The 22,962-nt window shown below is 45.0% G+C and overlaps 1 protein-coding gene across 1 annotated transcript in view; it reads left to right on the top strand.

Moving 5' to 3' along the window:
* Positions 1-22,962, top strand: part of LOC120023805 (perforin-1-like) — a 37,430-nt gene that overhangs the window by 4,863 nt on the left and 9,605 nt on the right. The window contains exons 3-6 of the mRNA XM_038967920.1: positions 171-387; positions 1,234-1,542; positions 9,513-9,706; positions 15,429-15,709. Coding sequence (XP_038823848.1) covers positions 171-387; positions 1,234-1,542; positions 9,513-9,706; positions 15,429-15,709 — 1,001 coding nt within the window. The remainder of the gene's footprint in view (positions 1-170; positions 388-1,233; positions 1,543-9,512; positions 9,707-15,428; positions 15,710-22,962) is intronic.

The raw sequence follows: 22,962 nt of genomic DNA, 5'->3' as shown, positions 1-22,962 counted from the left end.
TAGTGTGTTTTTTGTATGTGACCTGCCGTTACCGCAACACCCACCAAAATTTTGAAAGGACCATTGCTTCTGTATGCTATAGGCTGAGAAAGGGTCAACCAATTGTAGATCAAGGTCGTCTCTGTGTCGTATTTTAATTCACATCTGATATGCTAATTCCTGTGTTCCAGTTATCGCACTCCAAACACTCCAACTCTCAGTGATGAGTTCCGTAAGGACATTGATCGTCTGGACTCATACTCTAAGACTTCTAAGGCCCAGTACCGCCGGCTCATAGACACCTATGGGACTCACTACATCCGCCAAGTTGACCTGGGAGGCCGGCTGACGATGACCACAGCAATACACACCTGTCAGGCCTCACATAGTGGCCTCTCTACAAACCAGGTGACTGACTTAGTCTCAATGCCTGCTGTAATAGAGGCCATTTTACATTAAAGGAAATTACAGGAATTCAAACAGCAATCTGTAATCATTACATAGAACCAGAGCCATATAATGTTAGAGCAGGGCTCTTGAACACTGTTCCTGGAGAGCTACCCTCCTGTACAGGGCTCTCCAACCCCGTTCCTGGAGAGCTACCCTCCTGTAGGTTTACATCTATCTAGACCAGGGCTCTCCAAACCTATTCCTGGAGAACTACCCTCCTGTAGGTTTACATCTATCTAGTCCAGGGTTCTCCAACCCTATTCCTGGAGAACTATCCCGCTGTAGGTTTACATCTATCTAGACCAGGGATCTCCAACCCTATTCATGGAGAACTATCCCGCTGTAGGTTTTCACTCTGTCCCCAGTTTAAACTTACCTGATTCAGCTCATCAACCAGCTAATTATTAGAATCAGGTGTACTAGATTAGAGCAATAACCTACAGCACAACAATTTCTAGACGTTACATTCAGAAAATTCCATTGATTAATATTGCCCACGTAGCAAATGCATCACAGTCTTTTATGGAAGAAAGCTTAAAGACAACTCTCTGAATATATGGCTCTGTATACCACCTATCCCCTCCGTTCCTCTCCTCTCAACCTTCTCCTCCCTCTCTCCTCCTCTCCTCCTCCCCCTCTCCTCCTCTCCCCTCTACTCCTCCCCCTCTACTCCTCCCCCTCTCCTCCTCTCCCCTCTACTCCTCCCCCTCTTCTACTCCCCCTCTTCTCCTCTCCCCTCTACTCCTCCCCCTCTTATACTCTCCCCTCTCCTCCTCCCCCTCTCCTCCTCTCCCCTCTTCTCAGGTGGAATCCTGCTTGTCAAGGGGCTTCCAGGTAAACGTTGGGATGTCAGTTTCCTCTAGCGACGAAAGGTGCTCCAAAGTTCTGGACAACCATGACTCGAAGACCTCCTACAGCTCTAGCTTTCTCAGCCACCACACTAAGGTGGTGGGAGGCTCTGGTTGGCCGGGGGAGCTGTCACTCAACCGTAACGACTCAGTGGTGTTCCGTAGTTGGATGAGAACCTTGAAGAACATCCCGGACGTCATCTACTATTCTCTAACGCCTCTGCACCTGCTCATACCCAACACGGCTGTCCAGCAGGGAGTGAAGGTAACCTTTGGTTGTTGATATATTTCCCTCAAATTCATTACTGGACCTTGAAGCCAGTTCCACAGCTTTTTTACATTCTTGCCCTCTAATCAGGGACTGATTTAGACCTGGGACACCAGGTGGGTGAAATAATAAGGTCCGGACACACACATTTTTCAAAGTGGCAAAGGTCTGGCTTGATATTGTCATTTTTCGGTGTAGTAACAAACCCCCAGCCATGCAACCCCAAACTGCTCACATCCCTGTTGTTGGAGGAGAGAACATTTTGCAGGTTTAAAGCAGATTTCCTTCCATTCTACACATCTTGTCATGTCTTATGTGTGTTCAAGTGATACCTGTAACAGGGCCCCCTGGGACCCCCTCGGAGTTGAGGCATAAATACACAATGAGTAACGATAACATGGCTATATACAGAGGGTGCCAGTACAGAGTCAATGTGCAGGGGAATGAGGTAATTGAAGTAGATATGTACATATAGGTAAGGGTAACTAGGCAACAGGCTTGACAACAGATAATAACACAGCGTATGTAAATGTGTTAATTAATCAAATGGCCTATTTACATTGACCCCCCATGGACAATTTACATTGACCCCCCCATGGACAATTTACATTGACCCCCCCATGGACTATTTACATTGACCTCCCCATGGACTATTTACATTGACCCCCCCATGGACTATTTACATTGACACCCCCATGGATTATTTACATTGACCCCCTTCATGGACTATTTACATTGACCCCCCCATTGACCCCCCCATGGACTAGTTACATTGGCCCCCCCCATTGACCCCCCCCCCATGGACTAGTTACATTGGCCCCCCATGGACTATTTACATTGACCCCCCCATGGACTAGTTACATTGACCCCCCCCATGGACCCCCCCATGGACTAGTTACATTGGCCCCCCCCCATTGACCCCCCCCATGGAATATTTACATTGATCCCCCCCATGGATCCCCCCCATGGACTAGTAACATTGACCCCCCCCATGGACCCCCCCCATGGACTATTTACATTGACCCCCCCCCATGGACCCCCCCCCCATGGACTATTTACATTGACCCCCCCCATGGACCCCCCCCATGGACTATTTACATTGACCCCCCCATGGACCCCCCCCATGGACTATTTACATTGACCCCCCCCATGGACCCCCCCATGGACCCCCCCCATGGACTAGTTACATTGACCCCCCCCATGGACTAGTTACATTGACCCCCCCCATGGACCCCCCCATGGACTAGTTACATTGACCCCCCCCCATGGACTAGTTACATTGACCCCCCCATGGACTAGTTACATTGACCCCCCCCATGGACTCCCCCCATGGACTAGTTACATTGACCCCCCCCATGGACCCCCCCCATGGACTAGTTACATTGGCCCCCCCCCATTGACCCCCCCCCATGGACTAGTTACATTGATCCCCCCCATGGACTATTTACATTGACCCCCATGGACTATTTACATTGACCCCCCCATGGACTATTTACATTGACCCCCATGGACTATTTACATTGACCCCCCCATGGACTATTTACATTGACCCCCCCATGGACAATTTACATTGACCCCCCCATGGACTATTTACATTGACCCCCCCATGGACTATTTACATTGACCCCCCCCATGGACTATTTACATTGACCCCCCCCCATGGCCTATTTACATTGACCCCCCCATGGACCCCCCCCCCCATGGACTATTTACATTGACCCCCCCCATGGACTATTTACATTGACCCCCCCATGGACTATTTACATTGACCTCCCCATGGACTATTTACATTAACCCCCCCATGGACTATTTACATTGACCCCCCCATGGACCCCCCCATGGACTAGTTAAATTTGACCCCCCCTCCATTGACCCCCCCCATGGACTATTTACATTGACCCCCCCATAGACTATTTACATTGACCTCCCCATGGACTATTTACATTAACCCCCCCATGGACTATTTACATTGACCCCCCCATGGACCCCCCCATGGACTAGTTACATTGACCCCCCCTCCATTGACCCCCCCCCATGGCCTATTTACATTGACCCCCCCCATGGACTATTTACATTGACCTCCCCATGGCCTATTTACATTGACCCCCCCATGGACTATTTACATTGACCCCCCCCATGGACTATTTACATTGACCTCCCCCATGGACTATTTACATTGACACCCCCCATGGACTATTTACATTGACCCCCCCCATGGACTATTTACATTGACCCCCCCATGGACTATTTACATTGACCCCCCCCCATTGACCCCCCCCATGGACTAGTTACATTGGCCCCCCCCATTGACCCCCCCCATGGACTAGTTACATTGACCCCCCCCATGGACTATTTACATTGACCCCCCCATGGACTATTTATATTGACCTCCCCCATTGACCCCCCCCATGGACTAGTTACATTGACCCCCCCCATGGACTATTTACATTGACCCCCCCCCCCATGGACTAGTTACATTGACCCCCCCCATGGACTAGTTACATTGACCCCCCCATGGACTCCCCCCATGGACTAGTTACATTGGCCCCCCCCATTGACCCACCCCATGGACTAGTTACATTGACCCCCCCCATGGACTAGTTACATTGACCCCCCCCATGGACTATTTACATTGACCCCCCCATGGACTATTTATATTGACCTCCCCCATTGACCCCCCCCATGGACTAGTTACATTGCCCCCCCCCATTGACCCCCCCCATGGACTAGTTACATTGACCCCCCCCCATGGACTATTTACATTGGCCCCCCCATTGACCCCCCCATGGACTAGTTACATTGACCCCCCCCATGGACTATTTATATTGACCTCCCCCATTGACCCCCCCCATGGACTAGTTACATTGGCCCCCCCCATTGACCCCCCCATGGACTAGTTACATTGACCCCCCCCCATGGACTATTTACATTGACCCCCCCATGGACTATTTACATTGACCCCCCCATGGACTATTTACATGGACTCCCCCCATGGACTAGTTACATTGGCCCCCCCCATTGACCCACCCCATGGACTAGTTACATTGACCCCCCCATGGACTAGTTACATTGACCCCCCCCATGGACTATTTACATTGACCCCCCCATGGACTATTTATATTGACCTCCCCCATTGCCCCCCCCATGGACTAGTTACATTGTCCCCCCCCATTGACCCCCCCCATGGACTAGTTACATTGACCCCCCCCCATGGACTATTTACATTGGCCCCCCCATGGACTAGTTACATTGACCCCCCCCATGGACTATTTATATTGACCTCCCCCATTGACCCCCCCCATGGACTAGTTACATTGGCCCCCCCCATTGACCCCCCCATGGACTAGTTACATTGACCCCCCCCCATGGACTATTTACATTGACCCCCCCATTGACTATTTACATTGACCTCCCCATGGACTATTTATATTGACCTCCCACCTCCATTTATTTTTACACTGCTGCTACCTGCTGTCTATTATCTATGCACAGTCACTTTACCCATACCTACATGAACAAAGTACCTTGACAACCTGTTCCCCCGCACATTGACTTGATACCAGCACGTTTGTCTTGCTGACCTTGAGAGGTTGTTGTCCTGGTACAACAATGCCAGGTCACTGACCTCCTCCCTATAGGCTGTGTGGTAAACCGCAGGGTGTTGGGTTGAGGGTGCAGAGATTAACGCAGAGACAGGGAGGTTTTAGTCCACAAACACAACTTTACTAGGCCATCAAATAAACATAACAAAGAAAATCACGTAGGTTTGGCTCGGTCCTTCTTCTCAGCTTCGGCTCTGTGTCGGTCTCTCCCGGTTCTCTCTTGCGGTGTGCCACAGCTTCGGCTCTGTGTCGGTCTGTCCCGGTTCTCTCTTGCGGTGTGCCACAGCTTCGGCTCTGTGTCGGTCTGTCCCGGTTCTCTCTCGCGGTGTGCCACAGCTTCGGCTCTGTGTCGGTCTCTCCCGGTTCTCTCTTGCGGTGTGCCACAGCTTCGGCTCTGTGTCGGTCTGTCCCGGTTCTCTCTCGCGGTGTGCCACAGCTTCGGCTCTGTGTCGGTCTGTCCCGGTTCTCTCTCGCGGTGTGCCACAGCTTCGGCTCTGTGTCGGTCTCTCCCGGTTCTCTCTCGCGGTGTGCCACAGCTTCGGCTCTGTGTCGGTCTCTCCCGGTTCTCTCTCGCGGTGTGCCACAGCTTCGGCTCTGTGTCGGTCTGTCCCGGTTCTCTCTCGCGGTGTGCCACAGCTTCGGCTCTGTGTCGGTCTCTCCCGGTTCTCTCTCGCGGTGTGCCACAGTGCTCCTTTTATGTGGCCTCCACGGCTGGTTGGCACTTTCCCCTAATTACCTCTGATATCCGTGTAGGGGTGCCCAGCTTGTGTACTCCCAGCAGAGGGAGCCAACGTCGCATCACGTACCTCCCCTCTATTACCCCCCCCGGGTTAGACCTCCTGGGATACCCCCTCCCCACCCTTAGCCCTGACTCGGAGGGAGGCATGCTCAGGGCTAGGTTTGCATCACTCCTGGGGAGGGTGTCCGCATTGACTCAAATTATGTCAATTAGCCTACCAGAAGCTTCTAAAGCCATGACATAATTTTCTGGAATTTTACAAGCTGTTTATAGGCACAGTCAACTTAGTGTATGTAAACTTCTGACCCACTGGAATTGTGATACAGTAAATTGTAAGTGAAATAATCTGTTTGTAAACAATTGTTGGAAAAATGACTTGTGTCATGCACAAAGTAGATATCCTAACCGACTTGCCAAAACTATAGTTTGTTAACAAGAAATTTGGGAGTGGTTGAAAAACGAGTTTTAATGACTCCAACCTAAGTGTATGTAAACTTCCGACTTCAACTGTAGTTGCCAAAGCTACAAGAGAAAATAACTAGGTACTCAAATCAAATTTTATTTGTCACATGTGCCGAATAGAACAGGTGAAATGCTTACTTACAAGTCCTTAACCAACAAAGCAGTTCAATAAATATATATTTACTATATTTATAGGTTATTTACTAAAAAAATGAAAGTAAAAAAAATCTATCAAAAAGTAACACAAGAAAATGACATAACAATAAGGAGGCTATATACAGGGGGTACCGGTACCGAGTCAATGTGCGGGGATTACAGGTTGGTTGAGGTAATTTGTACTTGTACTGTAGGTAGGGGTAAAGTGACTATGCATTGATAATAAGCAGCGAGTAGCAGCAGTGTAAAAACAGAGGGGGGTGGAAAATGTAAATTGTCCGGGTGGCCATTTGATTAATTGTTCAGTAGTCTTATGGCTTGGGTCTAGAATATGTTAAGGAGCCTTTTGGACCTAGACTTGGGTGACTGTAGTATTTGAAACATTTTTGGGCCTTCCTCTGACACCGCCTAGTATATAGGTCCCGGATGGCAGGAAGCTTGTCCCCGTGACGCACTGGGCTGTACGAACTACCCTATGAAGCGCCTTACGGTCAAATGCCGAGCAGTTGCCATACGAGGTGGTGAGTCAACCGGTCAGGATGCTCTCGATGTTGCAGCTATATAACTTCTTGAGGATCTTGGGACCCATGCCAAATATTTTCAGTCTCCTGAGGGGGAAAAGATGTTGTCGTGCCCTCTTCCCGACTGTCTTGTTGTGTTTGGACCATGATAGTTTGTTGGTGAAGTGGACACCAAGGAACTTGAAACTCCCGACATGCTCCACTACAGCCCTATCGATGCTCATGAGGGCCTCCTTTCCCTTTAGTTCACGATCAGATCCATTGTGTTGCTCACAATGAGGGAGAAGTTGTTGTCCTGGCACCACACTGCCAGGTCTCTGACCTCCTCTCTATAGGCTAATCTTTGTCGGTGATCATGTGACTGTTGTGTCGTCAGCAAACTTAATGATGGTGTTGCTGTCGTGGGTGAACAGGGAGTACAGGAGTGGACTAAGCACGCACCCCTGAGGGGCTCCAGTGTTGAGGATCAGCGTGGCAGATGTGTTGTTGCCTACCCTTACCACCTGGGGGCGCCCTGGAAGTCCAGGATCCATTTGCAGAGGGAGGTGTTTAATCCCAGGGTCCCTAGCTTAGCGATGAGCTTTGTGGGGACTATGGTGCTGAAGGCTGAGCTGTGGTCAAAGAACAGCATTCTCACATAGGTGTTCCTTTTGTCCAACTGGGAGAGGGCAGTGTGGAGTGCGATTGAGATTGCGTCATCTGTGGACCTGTTGGGGCGGTATGCGAATTGGATTGGGTCTACCGTTTCTGGGATAATTGTGTTGATGTGAGCCATGACCAGCCTTTCAAAGCACTTAATGGCTAACGATGTGAGTGCTACAGTCTGTAGTCATTTAGGCAGGTTACCTTCGCTTTCTTGGTTACAGGGACTATGGTGGCCTGTTAGAAACATGTAGGTTTTACAGACTCGGTCAGGGAGAAGTTGAAAATGTCAGTGAAGACACTTGACAGTTGGTCGGCGCATGCTTTGAGTACACATCCTGGTAATCCATCTGACCCCGCGGCTTTGTGAATGTTGACCTGTTTAACTTCTTGTGGCTGCAGGGGCAGTATTGAGTAGCTTGGATGAAAGGTGCACAGAGGTGCACAGAGGTGCCCAGAGTAAACGGCCTATATGCATATTAGTATTAGTATTGGATAGAAAACAGTCTGAAGTTTCTAAAACTGTTTGAATTATGTCTGTGAGTATAAAAGAACTCATACGGCAGGCAAAAACCTGAGAAAAAATCCAAACAGAAAGTGAAAATTCTGAGGTTGGTCGATTTTCAACCAAGATCCCATTAAAATCACAGCGAGATATGAATAAGTTTGCACTTCCTACGGCTTCCACTAGATGCCAACAGTCTGTAGAACTTTGTCTGATGCCTCTACTGTGAATGGTTGCCGAATGAGAGGGGAATTGAGAGGGGAATTGGTCTGCCATGACCTGACCATTCTTTGACCATGCGCGTTCACATGAGAGCGAGCTCTGTTCCATCACTCATCTGAAGTCAATGTAATTCTCCGGTTGGAACGTTATTCAAGATTTATGTTAACAACATTCTAAAGATTGATTCAATACATCGTTTGACATGTTTCTACTGACTGTTACTGAACTTTTGGACATCTCGTCAGCTTTTAGGGAACGCGCTTCGTGACTTTGGAATTGTTTACCAAACGCGCTAACAAAAGTAGCTAATTGGACATAAATAACGGACATCATCGAACAAATCAAGCATTTGTTGTGGACCTGGGATTCCTGGGAGTGCATTCTGATGAAGATCATCAAAGGTAAGGGAATATTTATCATGTAATTTCTGTTCTGTTGACTCCAACATGGCGGCTAATTTGACTATTGTTCTGAGCGCCGTCTCAGATTTTTGCATGGTTTGCTTTTTCCATAAAGTTTTTTTCAAATCTGACACAGCGGTTGCATTAAGGAGAGGTATATCTATAATTCCATGTGTATAACTTGTATTATCATCTACATTTATGATGAGTATTTCTGTTGAATCGGCTATGCAAAATCCCTGGATGTTTTTGGAACTAGTGAACGTAACACGCCAATGTAAACTCAGATTTTTTGATATAAATATGAACTTTATCAAACAAAACATACATGTATTGTGTAACATGAAGTCCTATCAGTGTCATCTGATGAAAATCATCAAAGGTTAGTGATTAATTTTATCTCTATTTGTGCTTTTTGTGACTCCTATCTTTGGCTGGAAAAATGACTGTGTTTGTCTGTGATTTGGAGGTGACCTAACATAATCGTTTGTGGTGCTTTCGCTGAAAAGCCTATTTGAAATCGGACACTTTGGTGGGACTAACAACAAGATTACCTTTAAAATGGTATAAGACACATGTATGTTTGAGGAATTTTAATTATGAGATTTCTGTTGTTTGAATTTGGCGCCCTGCACTTTCACTGGCTCTTGTCATATCGATCCCGTTACCGGGATTGCAGCCATATTAATATGTTAACATTTTGTTCAAAATACAAAGGAGGCTGTCCAGGATTACCTGAAGGAGAACGCCCTCCCGAAGAGCACCGGGGAACTGTCCTGTGGGGATCGTTACTCTAATCTGGACTCAAACTGCTGCCTCAGGAAGGTCTCACAGGGAGGACTGGTGGTGACGGTGGTCAGAGCCTGGGAACTTTGGGGAGACTACTATTGGATAGCGGGAGACACTGAGGGGTATGTGATGTTACTGCACAATTTCAGTCCTCTGCAGAGGTGTAGTGGATGCTAAACACAAGTAAACAGTTTTCTACCCATCTATCGAGCAACAAGTTTATTGCAGTTTTACCAAAGATAATTAAAATAATGAGGGCCATAACTGCTTTTTCAATAGAAATTCCTGATGCAGGTTATCATTTTTGTTGATTCATCTTGTCCTGGAGACAGCTCTGCAGACTGATCACTAGCTGGCACCGCCATAAAGTCATCAAATCTGATTTTAACCCTAACTTTAACCACACTGTGCCTAACCCTAACCTTAACCACACTGTGCCTAACCCTAACCTTAACCACACTGTGCCTAACCCTAACTTTAACCACACTGTGCCTAACCCTAACCTTAACCACACTGTGCCTAACCCTAACCTTAACCACACTGTGCCTAACCCTAACCTTAACCACATCGCTAAACCTAATGCCTAACCCTAACCTTAACCACAATGTGCCTAACCCTAACCTTAACCACATCGCTAAACCTAATGCCTAACCCTAACCTTAACCACACTGCTAAACCTAATGCCTAACCCTAACCTTAGCCACACTGTGCCTAACCCTAACCCTAACCTTAACCACACTGTAGTAATGACAGTTTCAGCCACTTTCACTAGGTTGTAGTAATGACAGTTTCAGCCCCTTTCTCTAGGTTGTAGTAATGACAGTTTCAGCCCCTTTCACTAGGTTGTAGTAATGACAGTTTCAGCTACTTTCACTAGGTTGTAGTAATGACAGTTTCAGCCCCTTTCACTAGGTTGTAGTAATGACAGTTTCAGTCCCTTTCACTAGGTTGTAGGAATGACAGTTTCAGTCCCTTTCACTAGGTTGCAGTAATGACAGTTTGTCCCTTTCACTAGGTTGTAGTAATGACAGTTTCAGCTACTTTCACTAGGTTGTAGTAATGACAGTTTCAGCTACTTTCACTAGGTTGTAGTAATGACAGTTTCAGTCCCTTTCACTAGGTTGTAGTAATGACAGTTTCAGCCACTTTCACTAGGTTGTAGTAATGACAGTTTCAGTCCCTTTCACTAGGTTGCAGTAATGACAGTTTGTCCCTTTCACTAGGTTGTAGTAATGACAGTTTCAGCCCCTTTCACTAGGTTGTAGTAATGACAGTTTCAGTCCCTTTCACTAGGTTGTAGTAATGACAGTTTGTCCCTTTCACTAGGTTGTAGTAATGACAGTTTCAGCCCCTTTCACTAGGTTGTAGTAATGACAGTTTCAGCCACTTTCACTAGGTTGTAGTAATGACAGTTTCAGTCCCTTTCACTAGGTTGTAGTAATGCCAGTTTCATCCCCTTTCACTAGGTTGTAGTAATGACAGTTTCAGTCCCTTTCACTAGGTTGTAGTAATGACAGTTTGTCCCTTTCACTAGGTTGTAGTAATGACAGTTTCAGCCCCTTTCACTAGGTTGTAGTAATGACAGTTTCAGCCCCTTTCACTAGGTTGTAGTAATGACAGTTTCAGCCACTTTCACTAGTTTGTAGTACTGACAGTTTCAGCTACTTTCACTAGGTTGTAGTAATGACAGTTTCAGCCACTTCACTAGGTTGTAGTAATGACAATTCCAGCCACTTCACTAGGTTGTAGTAATGACAGTTTGTCCCTTTCACTAGGTTGTAGTAATGACAGTTTCAGCCACTTCACTAGGTTGTAGTAATGACAGTTTCAGCCACTTTCACTAGGATGTAGTAATGACAGTTTCAGCCCCTTTCACTAGGTTGTAGTAATGACAGTTCCAGCCACTTCACTAGGTTGTAGTAATGACAGTTTGTCCATTTCACTAGGTTGTAGTAATGACAGTTTCAGCTACTTTCACTAGGTTGTAGTAATGACAGTTTCAGCCCCTTTCACTAGGTTGCAGTAATGACAGTTTCAGCCACTTTCACTAGGTTGTAGTAATGACAGTTTCAGCCACTTTCACTAGGTTGTAGTAATGACAGTTTCAGCCACTTTCACTAGGTTGCAGTAATGACAGTTTCAGCCACTTTCACTAGGTGGTAGTAATGACAGTTTCAGCCACTTTCACTAGGTTGTAGTAATGACAGTTTGTCCCTTTCACTAGGTTGTAGTAATGACAGTTTCAGCCACTTCACTAGGTTGTAGTAATGACAGTTTCAGCCACTTTCACTAGGTTGTAGTAATGACAGTTTCAACCCCTTTCACTAGGTTGTAGTAATGACAGTTCCAGCCACTTCACTAGGTTGTAGTAATGACAGTTTGTCCATTTCACTAGGTTGTAGTAATGACAGTTTCAGCTACTTTCACTAGGTTGTAGTAATGACAGTTTCAGCCCCTTTCACTAGGTTGCAGTAATGACAGTTTCAGCCACTTTCACTAGGTTGTAGTAATGACAGTTTCAGCCACTTTCACTAGGTTGTAGTAATGACAGTTTCAGCCACTTTCACTAGGTTGCAGTAATGACAGTTTCAGCCACTTTCACTAGGTGGTAGTAATGACAGTTTCAGCCACTTTCACTAGGTTGTAGTAATGACAGTTTGTCCCTTTCACTAGGTTGTAGTAATGACAGTTTCAGCCCCTTTCACTAGGTTGTAGTAATGACAGTTTCAGCCCCTTTCACTAGGTTGTAGTAATGACAGTTTCAGCCACTTTCACTAGTTTGTAGTACTGACAGTTTCAGCTACTTTCACTAGGTTGTAGTAATGACAGTTTCAGCCACTTTCACTAGGTTGTAGTAATGACAATTCCAGCCACTTCACTAGGTTGTAGTAATGACAGTTTGTCCCTTTCACTAGGTTGTAGTAATGACAGTTTCAGCCACTTCACTAGGTTGTAGTAATGACAGTTTCAGCCACTTTCACTAGGATGTAGTAATGACAGTTTCAGCCCCTTTCACTAGGTTGTAGTAATGACAGTTCCAGCCACTTCACTAGGTTGTAGTAATGACAGTTTGTCCATTTCACTAGGTTGTAGTAATGACAGTTTCAGCTACTTTCACTAGGTTGTAGTAATGACAGTTTCAGCCCCTTTCACTAGGTTGCAGTAATGACAGTTTCAGCCACTTTCACTAGGTTGTAGTAATGACAGTTTCAGCCACTTTCACTAGGTTGTAGTAATGACAGTTTCAGCCACTTTCACTAGGTTGCAGTAATGACAGTTTCAGCCACTTTCACTAGGTGGTAGTAATGACAGTTTCAGCCACTTTCACTAGGTTGTAGTAATGACAGTTTGTCCCTTTCACTAGGTTGTAGTAATGACAGTTTCAGCCACTTCACTAGGTTGTAGTAATGACAGTTTCAGCCACTTTCACTAGGTTGTAGTAATGACAGTTTCAACCCCTTTCACTAGGTTGTAGTAATGACAGTTCCAGCCACTTCACTAGGTTGTAGTAATGACAGTTTGTCCATTTCACTAGGTTGTAGTAATGACAGTTTCAGCTACTTTCACTAGGTTGTAGTAATGACAGTTTCAGCCCCTTTCACTAGGTTGCAGTAATGACAGTTTCAGCCACTTTCACTAGGTTGTAGTAATGACAGTTTCAGCCACTTTCACTAGGTTGTAGTAATGACAGTTTCAGCCACTTTCACTAGGTTGCAGTAATGACAGTTTCAGCCACTTTCACTAGGTGGTAGTAATGACAGTTTCAGCCACTTTCACTAGGTTGTAGTAATGACAGTTTGTCCCTTTCACTAGGTTGTAGTAATGACAGTTTCAGCCCCTTTCACTAGGTTGTAGTAATGACAGGTTCAGCCCCTTTCACTAGGTTGTAGTAATGACAGTTTCAACCCCTTTCACTAGGTTGTAGTAATGACAGTTTCAGCCCCTTTCACTAGGTTGTAGTAATGACAGTTTCAGTCACTTTCACTAGGTTGTAGTAATGACAGTTTCAGCCACTTTCACTAGGTTGTAGTAATGACAGTTTCAGCCACTTTCACTAGGTTGTAGTAATGACAGTTTGTCCCTTTCACTAGGTTGTAGTAATGACAGTTTCAGCTACATAAAGATGCACTCCAGGATCTTAAGCACAACACATTTGTAACATATAGTACAATTAGATTTGTAGCATATCATACAAAATGGATAATGTATTACACAATTTGATGACATAGTACACAATTTGATGACATAGTACACAATTTCATGATGTTGTACACAATTTGATGACGTAGTACACAATTTGATGACCTAGTACACAATTTGACGTAGTACATCATTTTATGACACAGTAGAGAAAAAACTGAGACCACTTTTGGCTTGTGAGAGCCACTTTCAAAACGAATGGCTGAAATTATACGAAAGATTGAAAGCGTATCTTTAAGACATTGTCTCACATCCAGGTTTTCCCGTTAACTTGCTAAACCTCAAACCCTGGTTTACTTCATGAGGCGTTGTAACGGCAGATTTCCTCCTCTTCGTTTGAAGAGGAGGTGGAGCAGGGATCGGACCAAGACGCAGCGTAGTTAGTGTTCATCATGTTTAATAACGACAAAACCTTGAACACTACAAAATACAAAATAACAAATGTGGCAAAACCGAAACAGTCCTATCTGGTGCATAGAAACAAAGACAGAAGACAACGACCCACAAAACGGCTGGTGTATTGTTACCGGGTTTTGTATTACGCCCGTTTATTTCGTGGTACCGGTATTTTTCCAGCACCATAGTATTGTGTTTATACTGGTGTTTTTTCTTGTATTAAATACCTTGTCCACGCATCTCAGCTCTCCTGCGCCTGACTCACCAGTTACCCACAGCCTTGACAGATGCTCAAACAAGCGTGATTATTTTCCGTTACAAGTCTTTTATTCTCTATAGAGTGCACTACACTCTTAAAAAAAAGGGTTCCAAACGGTTTATTCGGCTGACCCCATAGGAGAACACTTTTTGGTTCCATGTAGAATCCTCTGTGTAAAGGCTTCTATTTTAAACTCAAAAGATTTCTACCTGGAACCAAAAAGGGTTCTTCTAAGGGTTCTCCTATGGGGACAGCCGAAGAACCCTTTTAGGTTCTAGATAGCAATTTTTTTTCTAATAGTTTACTTTTTACACTATATAGGGAATAGGGATCCATTTGGGATCAGAGCAATATGTACCAACTGGAGTAGCCCCCTCCTCCTACTGGCACAGCTGATTCAATTAGTCAAAAGCTTAATGATTAGTTGACTAATTTAATCAAGTGTGCCAGTTTAGGGTTAAAACATAAATGTGGAACCTGGGGGGGAATAAGTAGTGGAATAAGTGGGCTACAGTAGTGGAATAAGTGGGCTAAAGTAGTGGAATAAGTGGGATAAAGTAGTGGAATAAGTGGGCTACAGTAGTGGAATAGGTGGGCTACAGTAGTGGATTAAGTGGGCTACAGATTATAACTCATGTCAAACGCATTCCACGGAGGGAAGAGAGACAAGAGAGAAAAGGAAGAAGACAGAATGACTATCGTGATAAAAGTCCTTTCAACCTTTTACACCAACATGTATCAAACTCATTCCACTAAGGGCCGAGTGTCTGACGGTTTTCTCTCCTCCCTTGTATTTGATTGATGAATTAAGGTCACTAATTATTAAGGAAATCCCCTCACCTGGTTGTCTTTAGTCTTAATTGAAAGGAACAAAAACCAGTATAGACTAGGTCCTCCATGGAATGAGTTTGATCGCCCTCTTGTGGCATGTCATAGTATTTGAATCTTTCCAGTTTGTTTCCAACTTCCTGTTTCTCCACCTGCTACAGGTACGCTGTGGTCACCTACGGTTCCAAGTCCCATAAGACCAATGTGATTCCGTCCAACAATCCTGTCTGGAATGCTACCTTTGACATGGGTCCCTTTGACAAAGACCTGAGTCTAAATGTGGCTGTCTGGGATGACGATCCTGTGGATAAGGATGACAACCTGTTGGGCTGTACCTTCGACCTCGAGCAGGGAACACACGGACACTGGTGTAACAACAGCTGGGAGAGCTTTTATTTCCTGTACACCCTCAACTGTGACCCTGACCTGACCGGGGACAAATGTGAAAAATACAAACCTTTCAAAGTCACAACACACAAACCTTCCAACCTCACAGCACACAAACCTTCCACCCCCACAGTACACTCTACTCCACTCTACAGTAAGAGTGTGCATCTCTTTTCTACCTTTTCTGTCCAGAGTTCAGTACTCCTATACCTATGGTTCTTTTACATCTCTGTATAATGTACCCCTCACAACACACTGGAGTAAATTCATTCCAGGCGGTGGGTCTGTTGCCTGTACAGCTCACCAGGAACCACGTTGAAAACCAGGGGAATCATTAGAATATGTTTTCCCCTGGGTGGTACTCGGTGCATCTTTCTCCCCCCAATCTTCCAATCATGTCTTTATATGTCATGTGTAATCAGGGAGGATATAGGGTTCAGCTGACTATATAATGATTATTCACACCAAAGCTTGCCTGTGACCTAAACAAATTACATTGAACCTTATATTTGCATGGCGGCTGTCAAACGATTAAAATACTATATGTGTAAATATGAAAATTAATAGAGCTACTCTATAGCCACTGCTTTTAACAATTTCTTTATTCAGTCTGGACTAGATGTGGGGTAAAAGTTGACAGTGAGCGAGTTATTTAACACCCAATGCGAAGACTCACTCAAAATGTTTGATATGATTCTACTGGAGGTGAAAGTTTGAAAACCTCTAAAGTCAAAGATGTCTATGGTTTTGATAATGTGTTCTTTAAAACACATAATGATATTTAAACATCACCAATAACACATCAAATGAATCTATCCATAAACCAAGGTATCATCCCAAGGGAATGGAAGTCAGCTGCTGTTACCACCATGTTCAAGTCTGGAGATTGTTTTAAGGTCAATAATTATAGACCTAGAAGTATTTCGCCAATTGTTTCAAAGGCTGCAGAGAGAGGGTAGTTGCTGAGCAATTGACTGGTCCCTTGAATACTAGTGATTTCTCATTGTAACCCATGCAATTCGGCTTCAGAGATGGTCTTTTTTGGAGAAGGTTTAAATACAAATTTGTCAAAGGTGAAGTGGGAGGAGCTGTGTTTTATATATTTTCTAAAAGCATTTGACACTGTAAATCACAGAATACTACTCTCTAAACTAGCAAAGTTACATTTCTCCCCCAATGCTTTAAAATGGATGGGTTAGTTTATCTTACAGAATACAGTGTTTGAATCAAGCAGAAAGTCTAATTGTCTGGCAACTGCACAATGGGGTCCCACAAGGATCCGTTTTAGGGCCTTTACACTTTAGCTTATATATAAAGGACTTGCTTCATGTGTCACGGTGTTGATATATAATATGCTGATGATATTGTTATACACATGCCGCAAGTGAAAAATAATATCTGCCCAGGGACTACAGATAGACAGTTGTCTCAATCTGGCATATTTACAGAACTGTTCATTGATGTGTATTGTCCCTGTTAAATAAATATATAAATCAAATGACTTTAGTTGTGGTGTTGTACTCTCTGACTGTAGGGTTGTGCTGCAGTAACTCAGTCTGTCCTATAGATGGCAGCACTGCTACAGCTGCAGTAACTCAGTCTGTCCTATAGATGGCAGCACTGCTACAGCTGCAGTAACTCAGTCTGTCCTATAGATGGCAGCACTGCTACAGCTGCAGTAACTCAGTCTGTCCTATAGATGGCAGCACTGCTAGAGAGATACATAATATTTTATGGCATCCATCAGCCACAGATCTAGGAGCAGTTTAACCTATACACATCATAATACGAAGAGGGGAGGAGAAAGAGTTTGGGAAAGAGAGAGGAATGGGAGGAAGAGAGAGGGAGGAAGAGAGGGGGAAGAAGAGAGGGAGGAACAGCAGGAGACAGGGGGAAGAAGAGAGAGAGAGGGAGGAACAACAGGAGACAGGGGGAAGAAGAGAGAAAGGATGAGAGGAGGAAGAAGAGAGAGGGAGGAAGAGCAGGAGACAGGGGGAAGAAGAGAGAGAGAGGGAGGAAGAGCAGGAGACAGGGGGAAGAAGAGAGAGAGAGGGAGGAACAACAGGAGACAGGGAAAAGAAGAGAGAGAGAGGGAGGAATAACAGGAGACAGGGGAAGAAGAGAGAGAGAGGGAGGAACAGCAGGAGACAGGGGGAAGAAGAGAGAGAGAGGGAGGAAGAGAGGGGGAAAAGAGAGAGAGAGGGAGGATGAGAGGGGGAAGAAGAGAGAGAGAGGGAGGAACAGCAGGAGACAGGGGGAAGAAGAGAGAGAGAGGGAGGATGAGGGGGGAAGAAGAGAAAGAGAGGGAGGAACAGCAGGATACAGGGGGAAGAAGAGAGAGAGGGAGGATGAGATGGGGAAGAAGAGAGAGATAGGGAGGAACAGCAGGAGACAGGGGAAGAAGAGAGAGAGAGGGAGGAACAACAAGAGACAGGGGGAAGAAGAGAGAGAGAGGGAGGAACAACAGGAGACAGGGGGATAAAGAGAGAGAGGATGAGAGGGGGAAGAAGAGAGAGAGAGGGAGTAACAGCAGGAGACAGGGGGAAGAAGAGAGAGAGGGAGGAACAGCAGGAGACAGGGGGAAGAAGAGAGAGAGGGAGGAAGAGCAGGAGACAGGGGGAAGAAGAGAGAGAGAGGGAGGAACAGCAAGAGACAGGGGGAAGAAGAGAGAGAGAGGGAAGAACATCAGGAGACAGGGGGAAGAAGAGAGAGAGGGGGAGGAACAACAGGAGACAGGGGGAAGAAGAGAGAGAGAGGGAGGAACAACAGGAGACAGGGGGAAGAAGAGAGAGAGAGGGAGGAACAGCAGGAGACAGGGGGAAGAAGAGAGAGAGAGGGAGGAACAGCAGGAGACAGGGGGAAGAAGAGAGAGAGAGGGAGGAACAACAGGAGACAGGGGGAAGAAGAGAGAGAGAGGGAGGAACACCAGGAGACAGGGGGAAGAAGAGAGAGAGAGGGAGGAACATCAGGAGACAGGGGGAAGAAGAGAGAGAGAGGGAGGAAGAGCAGGAGACAGGGGGAAGAAGAGAGAGAGAGGGAGGAAGAGCAGGATACAGGGGGAAGAAGAGAGAGAGGGGAGGAACAACAGGAGACAGGGGGAAGAAGAGAGAGAGAGGGAGGATGAAAGGGGGATAGATGCACCAGCAGTTTCCCTGACCGCCTTTTTTGCATTGGATTTGAGAATGGTACTTAATACTTATGACATCGCCAACTAGCCCAGACCATTTGTGTCTTATTTTCAATTATTATGTGACATTTGTCAATTTTTTGATTTTCTTCTTCTGTCATTCTGTGTGTAGTATATACAGTAATGACTCACTGTCCACTAGTAACGTATATATGTGTCTCCACTCCCAAGTGGCGCAGCGGTCTAAGGCATCTCAGTGGTATCAGACATCTCAGTGGTCTCAGACATCTCAGTGGTATCAGACATCTCAGTGGTATCAGACATCTCAGTGGTATAAGGCATCTCAGTGGTATAAGACATCTCAGTGGTATAAGACATCTCAGTGGTATCAGACATCTCAGTGGTATCAGACATCTCAGTGGTATAAGACATCTCAGTGGTATAAGACATCTCAGTGGTATAAGACATCTCAGTGGTATAAGACATCTCAGTGGTATAAGACATCTCAGTGGTATAAGGCATCTCAGTGGTATAAGACATCTCAGTGGTATCAGACATCTCAGTGGTATAAGACATCTCAGTGGTATCAGACATCTCAGTGGTATAAGACATCTCAGTGGTATCAGACATCTCAGTGGTATAAGACATCTCAGTGGTGTAAGACATCTCACTGGTCTAAGACATCTCAGTGGTATAAGACATCTCAGTGGTATAAGACATCTCAGTGGTATAAGACATCTCAGTGGTATAAGACATCTCAGTGGTATAAGACATCTCAGTGGTGTAAGACATCTCAGTGGTATAAGACATCTCAGTGGTCTAAGACATCTCAGTGGTATAAGACATCTCAGTGGTATAAGACATCTCAGTGGTATAAGACATCTCAGTGGTATAAGACATCTCAGTGGTATCAGACATCTCAGTGGTATAAGGCATCTCAGTGGTATAAGACATCTCAGTGGTATAAGACATCTCAGTGGTAAAAGACATCTCAGTGGTATAAGACATCTCAGTGGTATAAGACATCTCAGTGGTATAAGACATCTCAGTGGTATAAGACATCTCAGTGGTATAAGACATCTCAGTGGTATAAGACATCTCAGTGGTATAAGACATCTCAGTGGTATAAGACATCTCAGTGGTATAAGACATCTCAGTGGTATAAGACATCTCAGTGGTATAAGACATCTCAGTGGTGTAAGACATCTCAGTGGTATAAGACATCTCAGTGGTATAAGACATCTCAGTGGTATAAGACATCTCAGTGGTATAAGACATCTCAGTGGTATAAGGCATCTCAGTGGTCTAAGACATCTCAGTGGTCTAAGACATCTCAGTGGTATCAGACATCTCAGTGGTATAAGGCATCTCAGTGGTATAAGACATCTCAGTGGTATAAGGCATCTCAGTGGTATAAGGCATCTCAGTGGTATAAGGCATCTCAGTGGTATAAGACATCTCAGTGGTATAAGACATCTCAGTGGTCTCAGACATCTCAGTGGTATAAGGCATCTCAGTGGTATAAGACATCTCAGTGGTATAAGACATCTCAGTGGTATAAGACATCTCAGTGGTATAAGACATCTCAGTGGTATAAGACATCTCAGTGGTGTAAGACATCTCAGTGGTATAAGACATCTCAGTGGTATAAGACATCTCAGTGGTATAAGACATCTCAGTGGTATAAGACATCTCAGTGGTATAAGGCATCTCAGTGGTCTAAGACATCTCAGTGGTCTAAGACATCTCAGTGGTATCAGACATCTCAGTGGTATAAGGCATCTCTGTGGTATAAGACATCTCAGTGGTATAAGGCATCTCAGTGGTATAAGGCATCTCAGTGGTATAAGGCATCTCAGTGGTATAAGACATCTCAGTGGTATAAGACATCTCAGTGGTCTCAGACATCTCAGTGGTATAAGGCATCTCAGTGGTATAAGACATCTCAGTGGTATAAGGCATCTCAGTGGTATAAGGCATCTCAGTGGTATAAGGCATCTCAGTGGTATAAGACATCTCAGTGGTATAAGACATCTCAGTGGTATCAGACATCTCAGTGGTCTGAGACATCTCAGTGGTATAAGACATCTCAGTGGTATAAGACATCTCAGTGGTATAAGAATTCTCAGTGGTCTAAGACATCTCAGTGGTCTAAGACATCTCAGTGGTATAAGACATCTCAGTGGTATAAGACATCTCAGTGGTCTAAGACATCTCAGTGGTATAAGACATCTCAGTGGTCTAAGACATCTCAGTGGTATCAGACATCTCAGTGGTATAAGGCATCTCAGTGGTATAAGACATCTCAGTGGTATAAGGCATCTCAGTGGTATAAGGCATCTCAGTGGTATAAGGCATCTCAGTGGTATAAGACATCTCAGTGGTATAAGACATCTCAGTGGTCTCAGACATCTCAGTGGTATAAGGCATCTCAGTGGTATAAGACATCTCAGTGGTATAAGGCATCTCAGTGGTATAAGGCATCTCAGTGGTATAAGGCATCTCAGTGGTATAAGGCATCTCAGTGGTATAAGGCATCTCAGTGGTATAAGGCATCTCAGTGGTATAAGACATCTCAGTGGTATAAGACATCTCAGTGGTCTAAGACATCTCAGTGGTATAAGACATCTCAGTGGTCTAAGACATCTCAGTGGTCTAAGACATCTCAGTGGTCTAAGACATCTCAGTGGTATAAGACATCTCAGTGGTATAAGACATCTCAGTGGTATAAGACATCTCAGTGGTCTAAGACATCTCAGTGGTCTAAGACATCTCAGTGGTATCAGACATCTCAGTGGTATAAGACATCTCTGTGGTATAAGACATCTCAGTGGTATAAGGCATCTCAGTGGTATAAGGCATCTCAGTGGTATAAGGCATCTCAGTGGTATAAGACATCTCAGTGGTATAAGACATCTCAGTGGTCTCAGACATCTCAGTGGTATAAGGCATCTCAGTGGTATAAGACATCTCAGTGGTATAAGGCATCTCAGTGGTATAAGGCATCTCAGTGGTATAAGGCATCTCAGTGGTATAAGACATCTCAGTGGTATAAGACATCTCAGTGGTATCAGACATCTCAGTGGTCTGAGACATCTCAGTGGTATAAGACATCTCAGTGGTATAAGACATCTCAGTGGTATAAGAATTCTCAGTGGTCTAAGACATCTCAGTGGTCTAAGACATCTCAGTGGTATAAGACATCTCAGTGGTATAAGACATCTCAGTGGTCTAAGACATCTCAGTGGTATAAGACATCTCAGTGGTCTAAGACATCTCAGTGGTATCAGACATCTCAGTGGTATAAGGCATCTCAGTGGTATAAGACATCTCAGTGGTATAAGGCATCTCAGTGGTATAAGGCATCTCAGTGGTATAAGGCATCTCAGTGGTATAAGACATCTCAGTGGTATAAGACATCTCAGTGGTCTCAGACATCTCAGTGGTATAAGGCATCTCAGTGGTATAAGACATCTCAGTGGTATAAGGCATCTCAGTGGTATAAGGCATCTCAGTGGTATAAGGCATCTCAGTGGTATAAGGCATCTCAGTGGTATAAGGCATCTCAGTGGTATAAGGCATCTCAGTGGTATAAGACATCTCAGTGGTATAAGACATCTCAGTGGTCTAAGACATCTCAGTGGTATAAGACATCTCAGTGGTCTAAGACATCTCAGTGGTCTAAGACATCTCAGTGGTCTAAGACATCTCAGTGGTATAAGACATCTCAGTGGTATAAGACATCTCAGTGGTATAAGACATCTCAGTGGTCTAAGACATCTCAGTGGTCTAAGACATCTCAGTGGTATAAGACATCTCAGTGGTATAAGACATCTCAGTGGTATAAGACATCTCAGTGGTCTAAGACATCTCAGTGGTATAAGACATCTCAGTGGTATCAGACATCTCAGTGGTATCAGACATCTCAGTGGTATCAGACATCTCAGTGGTATAAGACATCTCAGTGGTCTAAGGCATCTCAGTGGTATCAGGCATCTCAGTGGTATAAGACATCTCAGTGGTATAAGGCATCTCAGTGGTATAAGGCATCTCAGTGGTATAAGGCATCTCAGTGGTATAAGACATCTCAGTGGTATAAGACATCTCAGTGGTCTCAGACATCTCAGTGGTATAAGACATCTCAGTGGTCTCAGACATCTCAGTGGTATAAGACATCTCAG

This window comes from Salvelinus namaycush, chromosome 2, assembly GCF_016432855.1.
Source record: "Salvelinus namaycush isolate Seneca chromosome 2, SaNama_1.0, whole genome shotgun sequence".
NCBI lineage: Eukaryota > Metazoa > Chordata > Actinopteri > Salmoniformes > Salmonidae > Salvelinus > Salvelinus namaycush.
The sequence above is the reverse complement of the archived record's forward strand: the minus strand, read 5'-3'. Positions and strand labels throughout refer to the sequence as shown.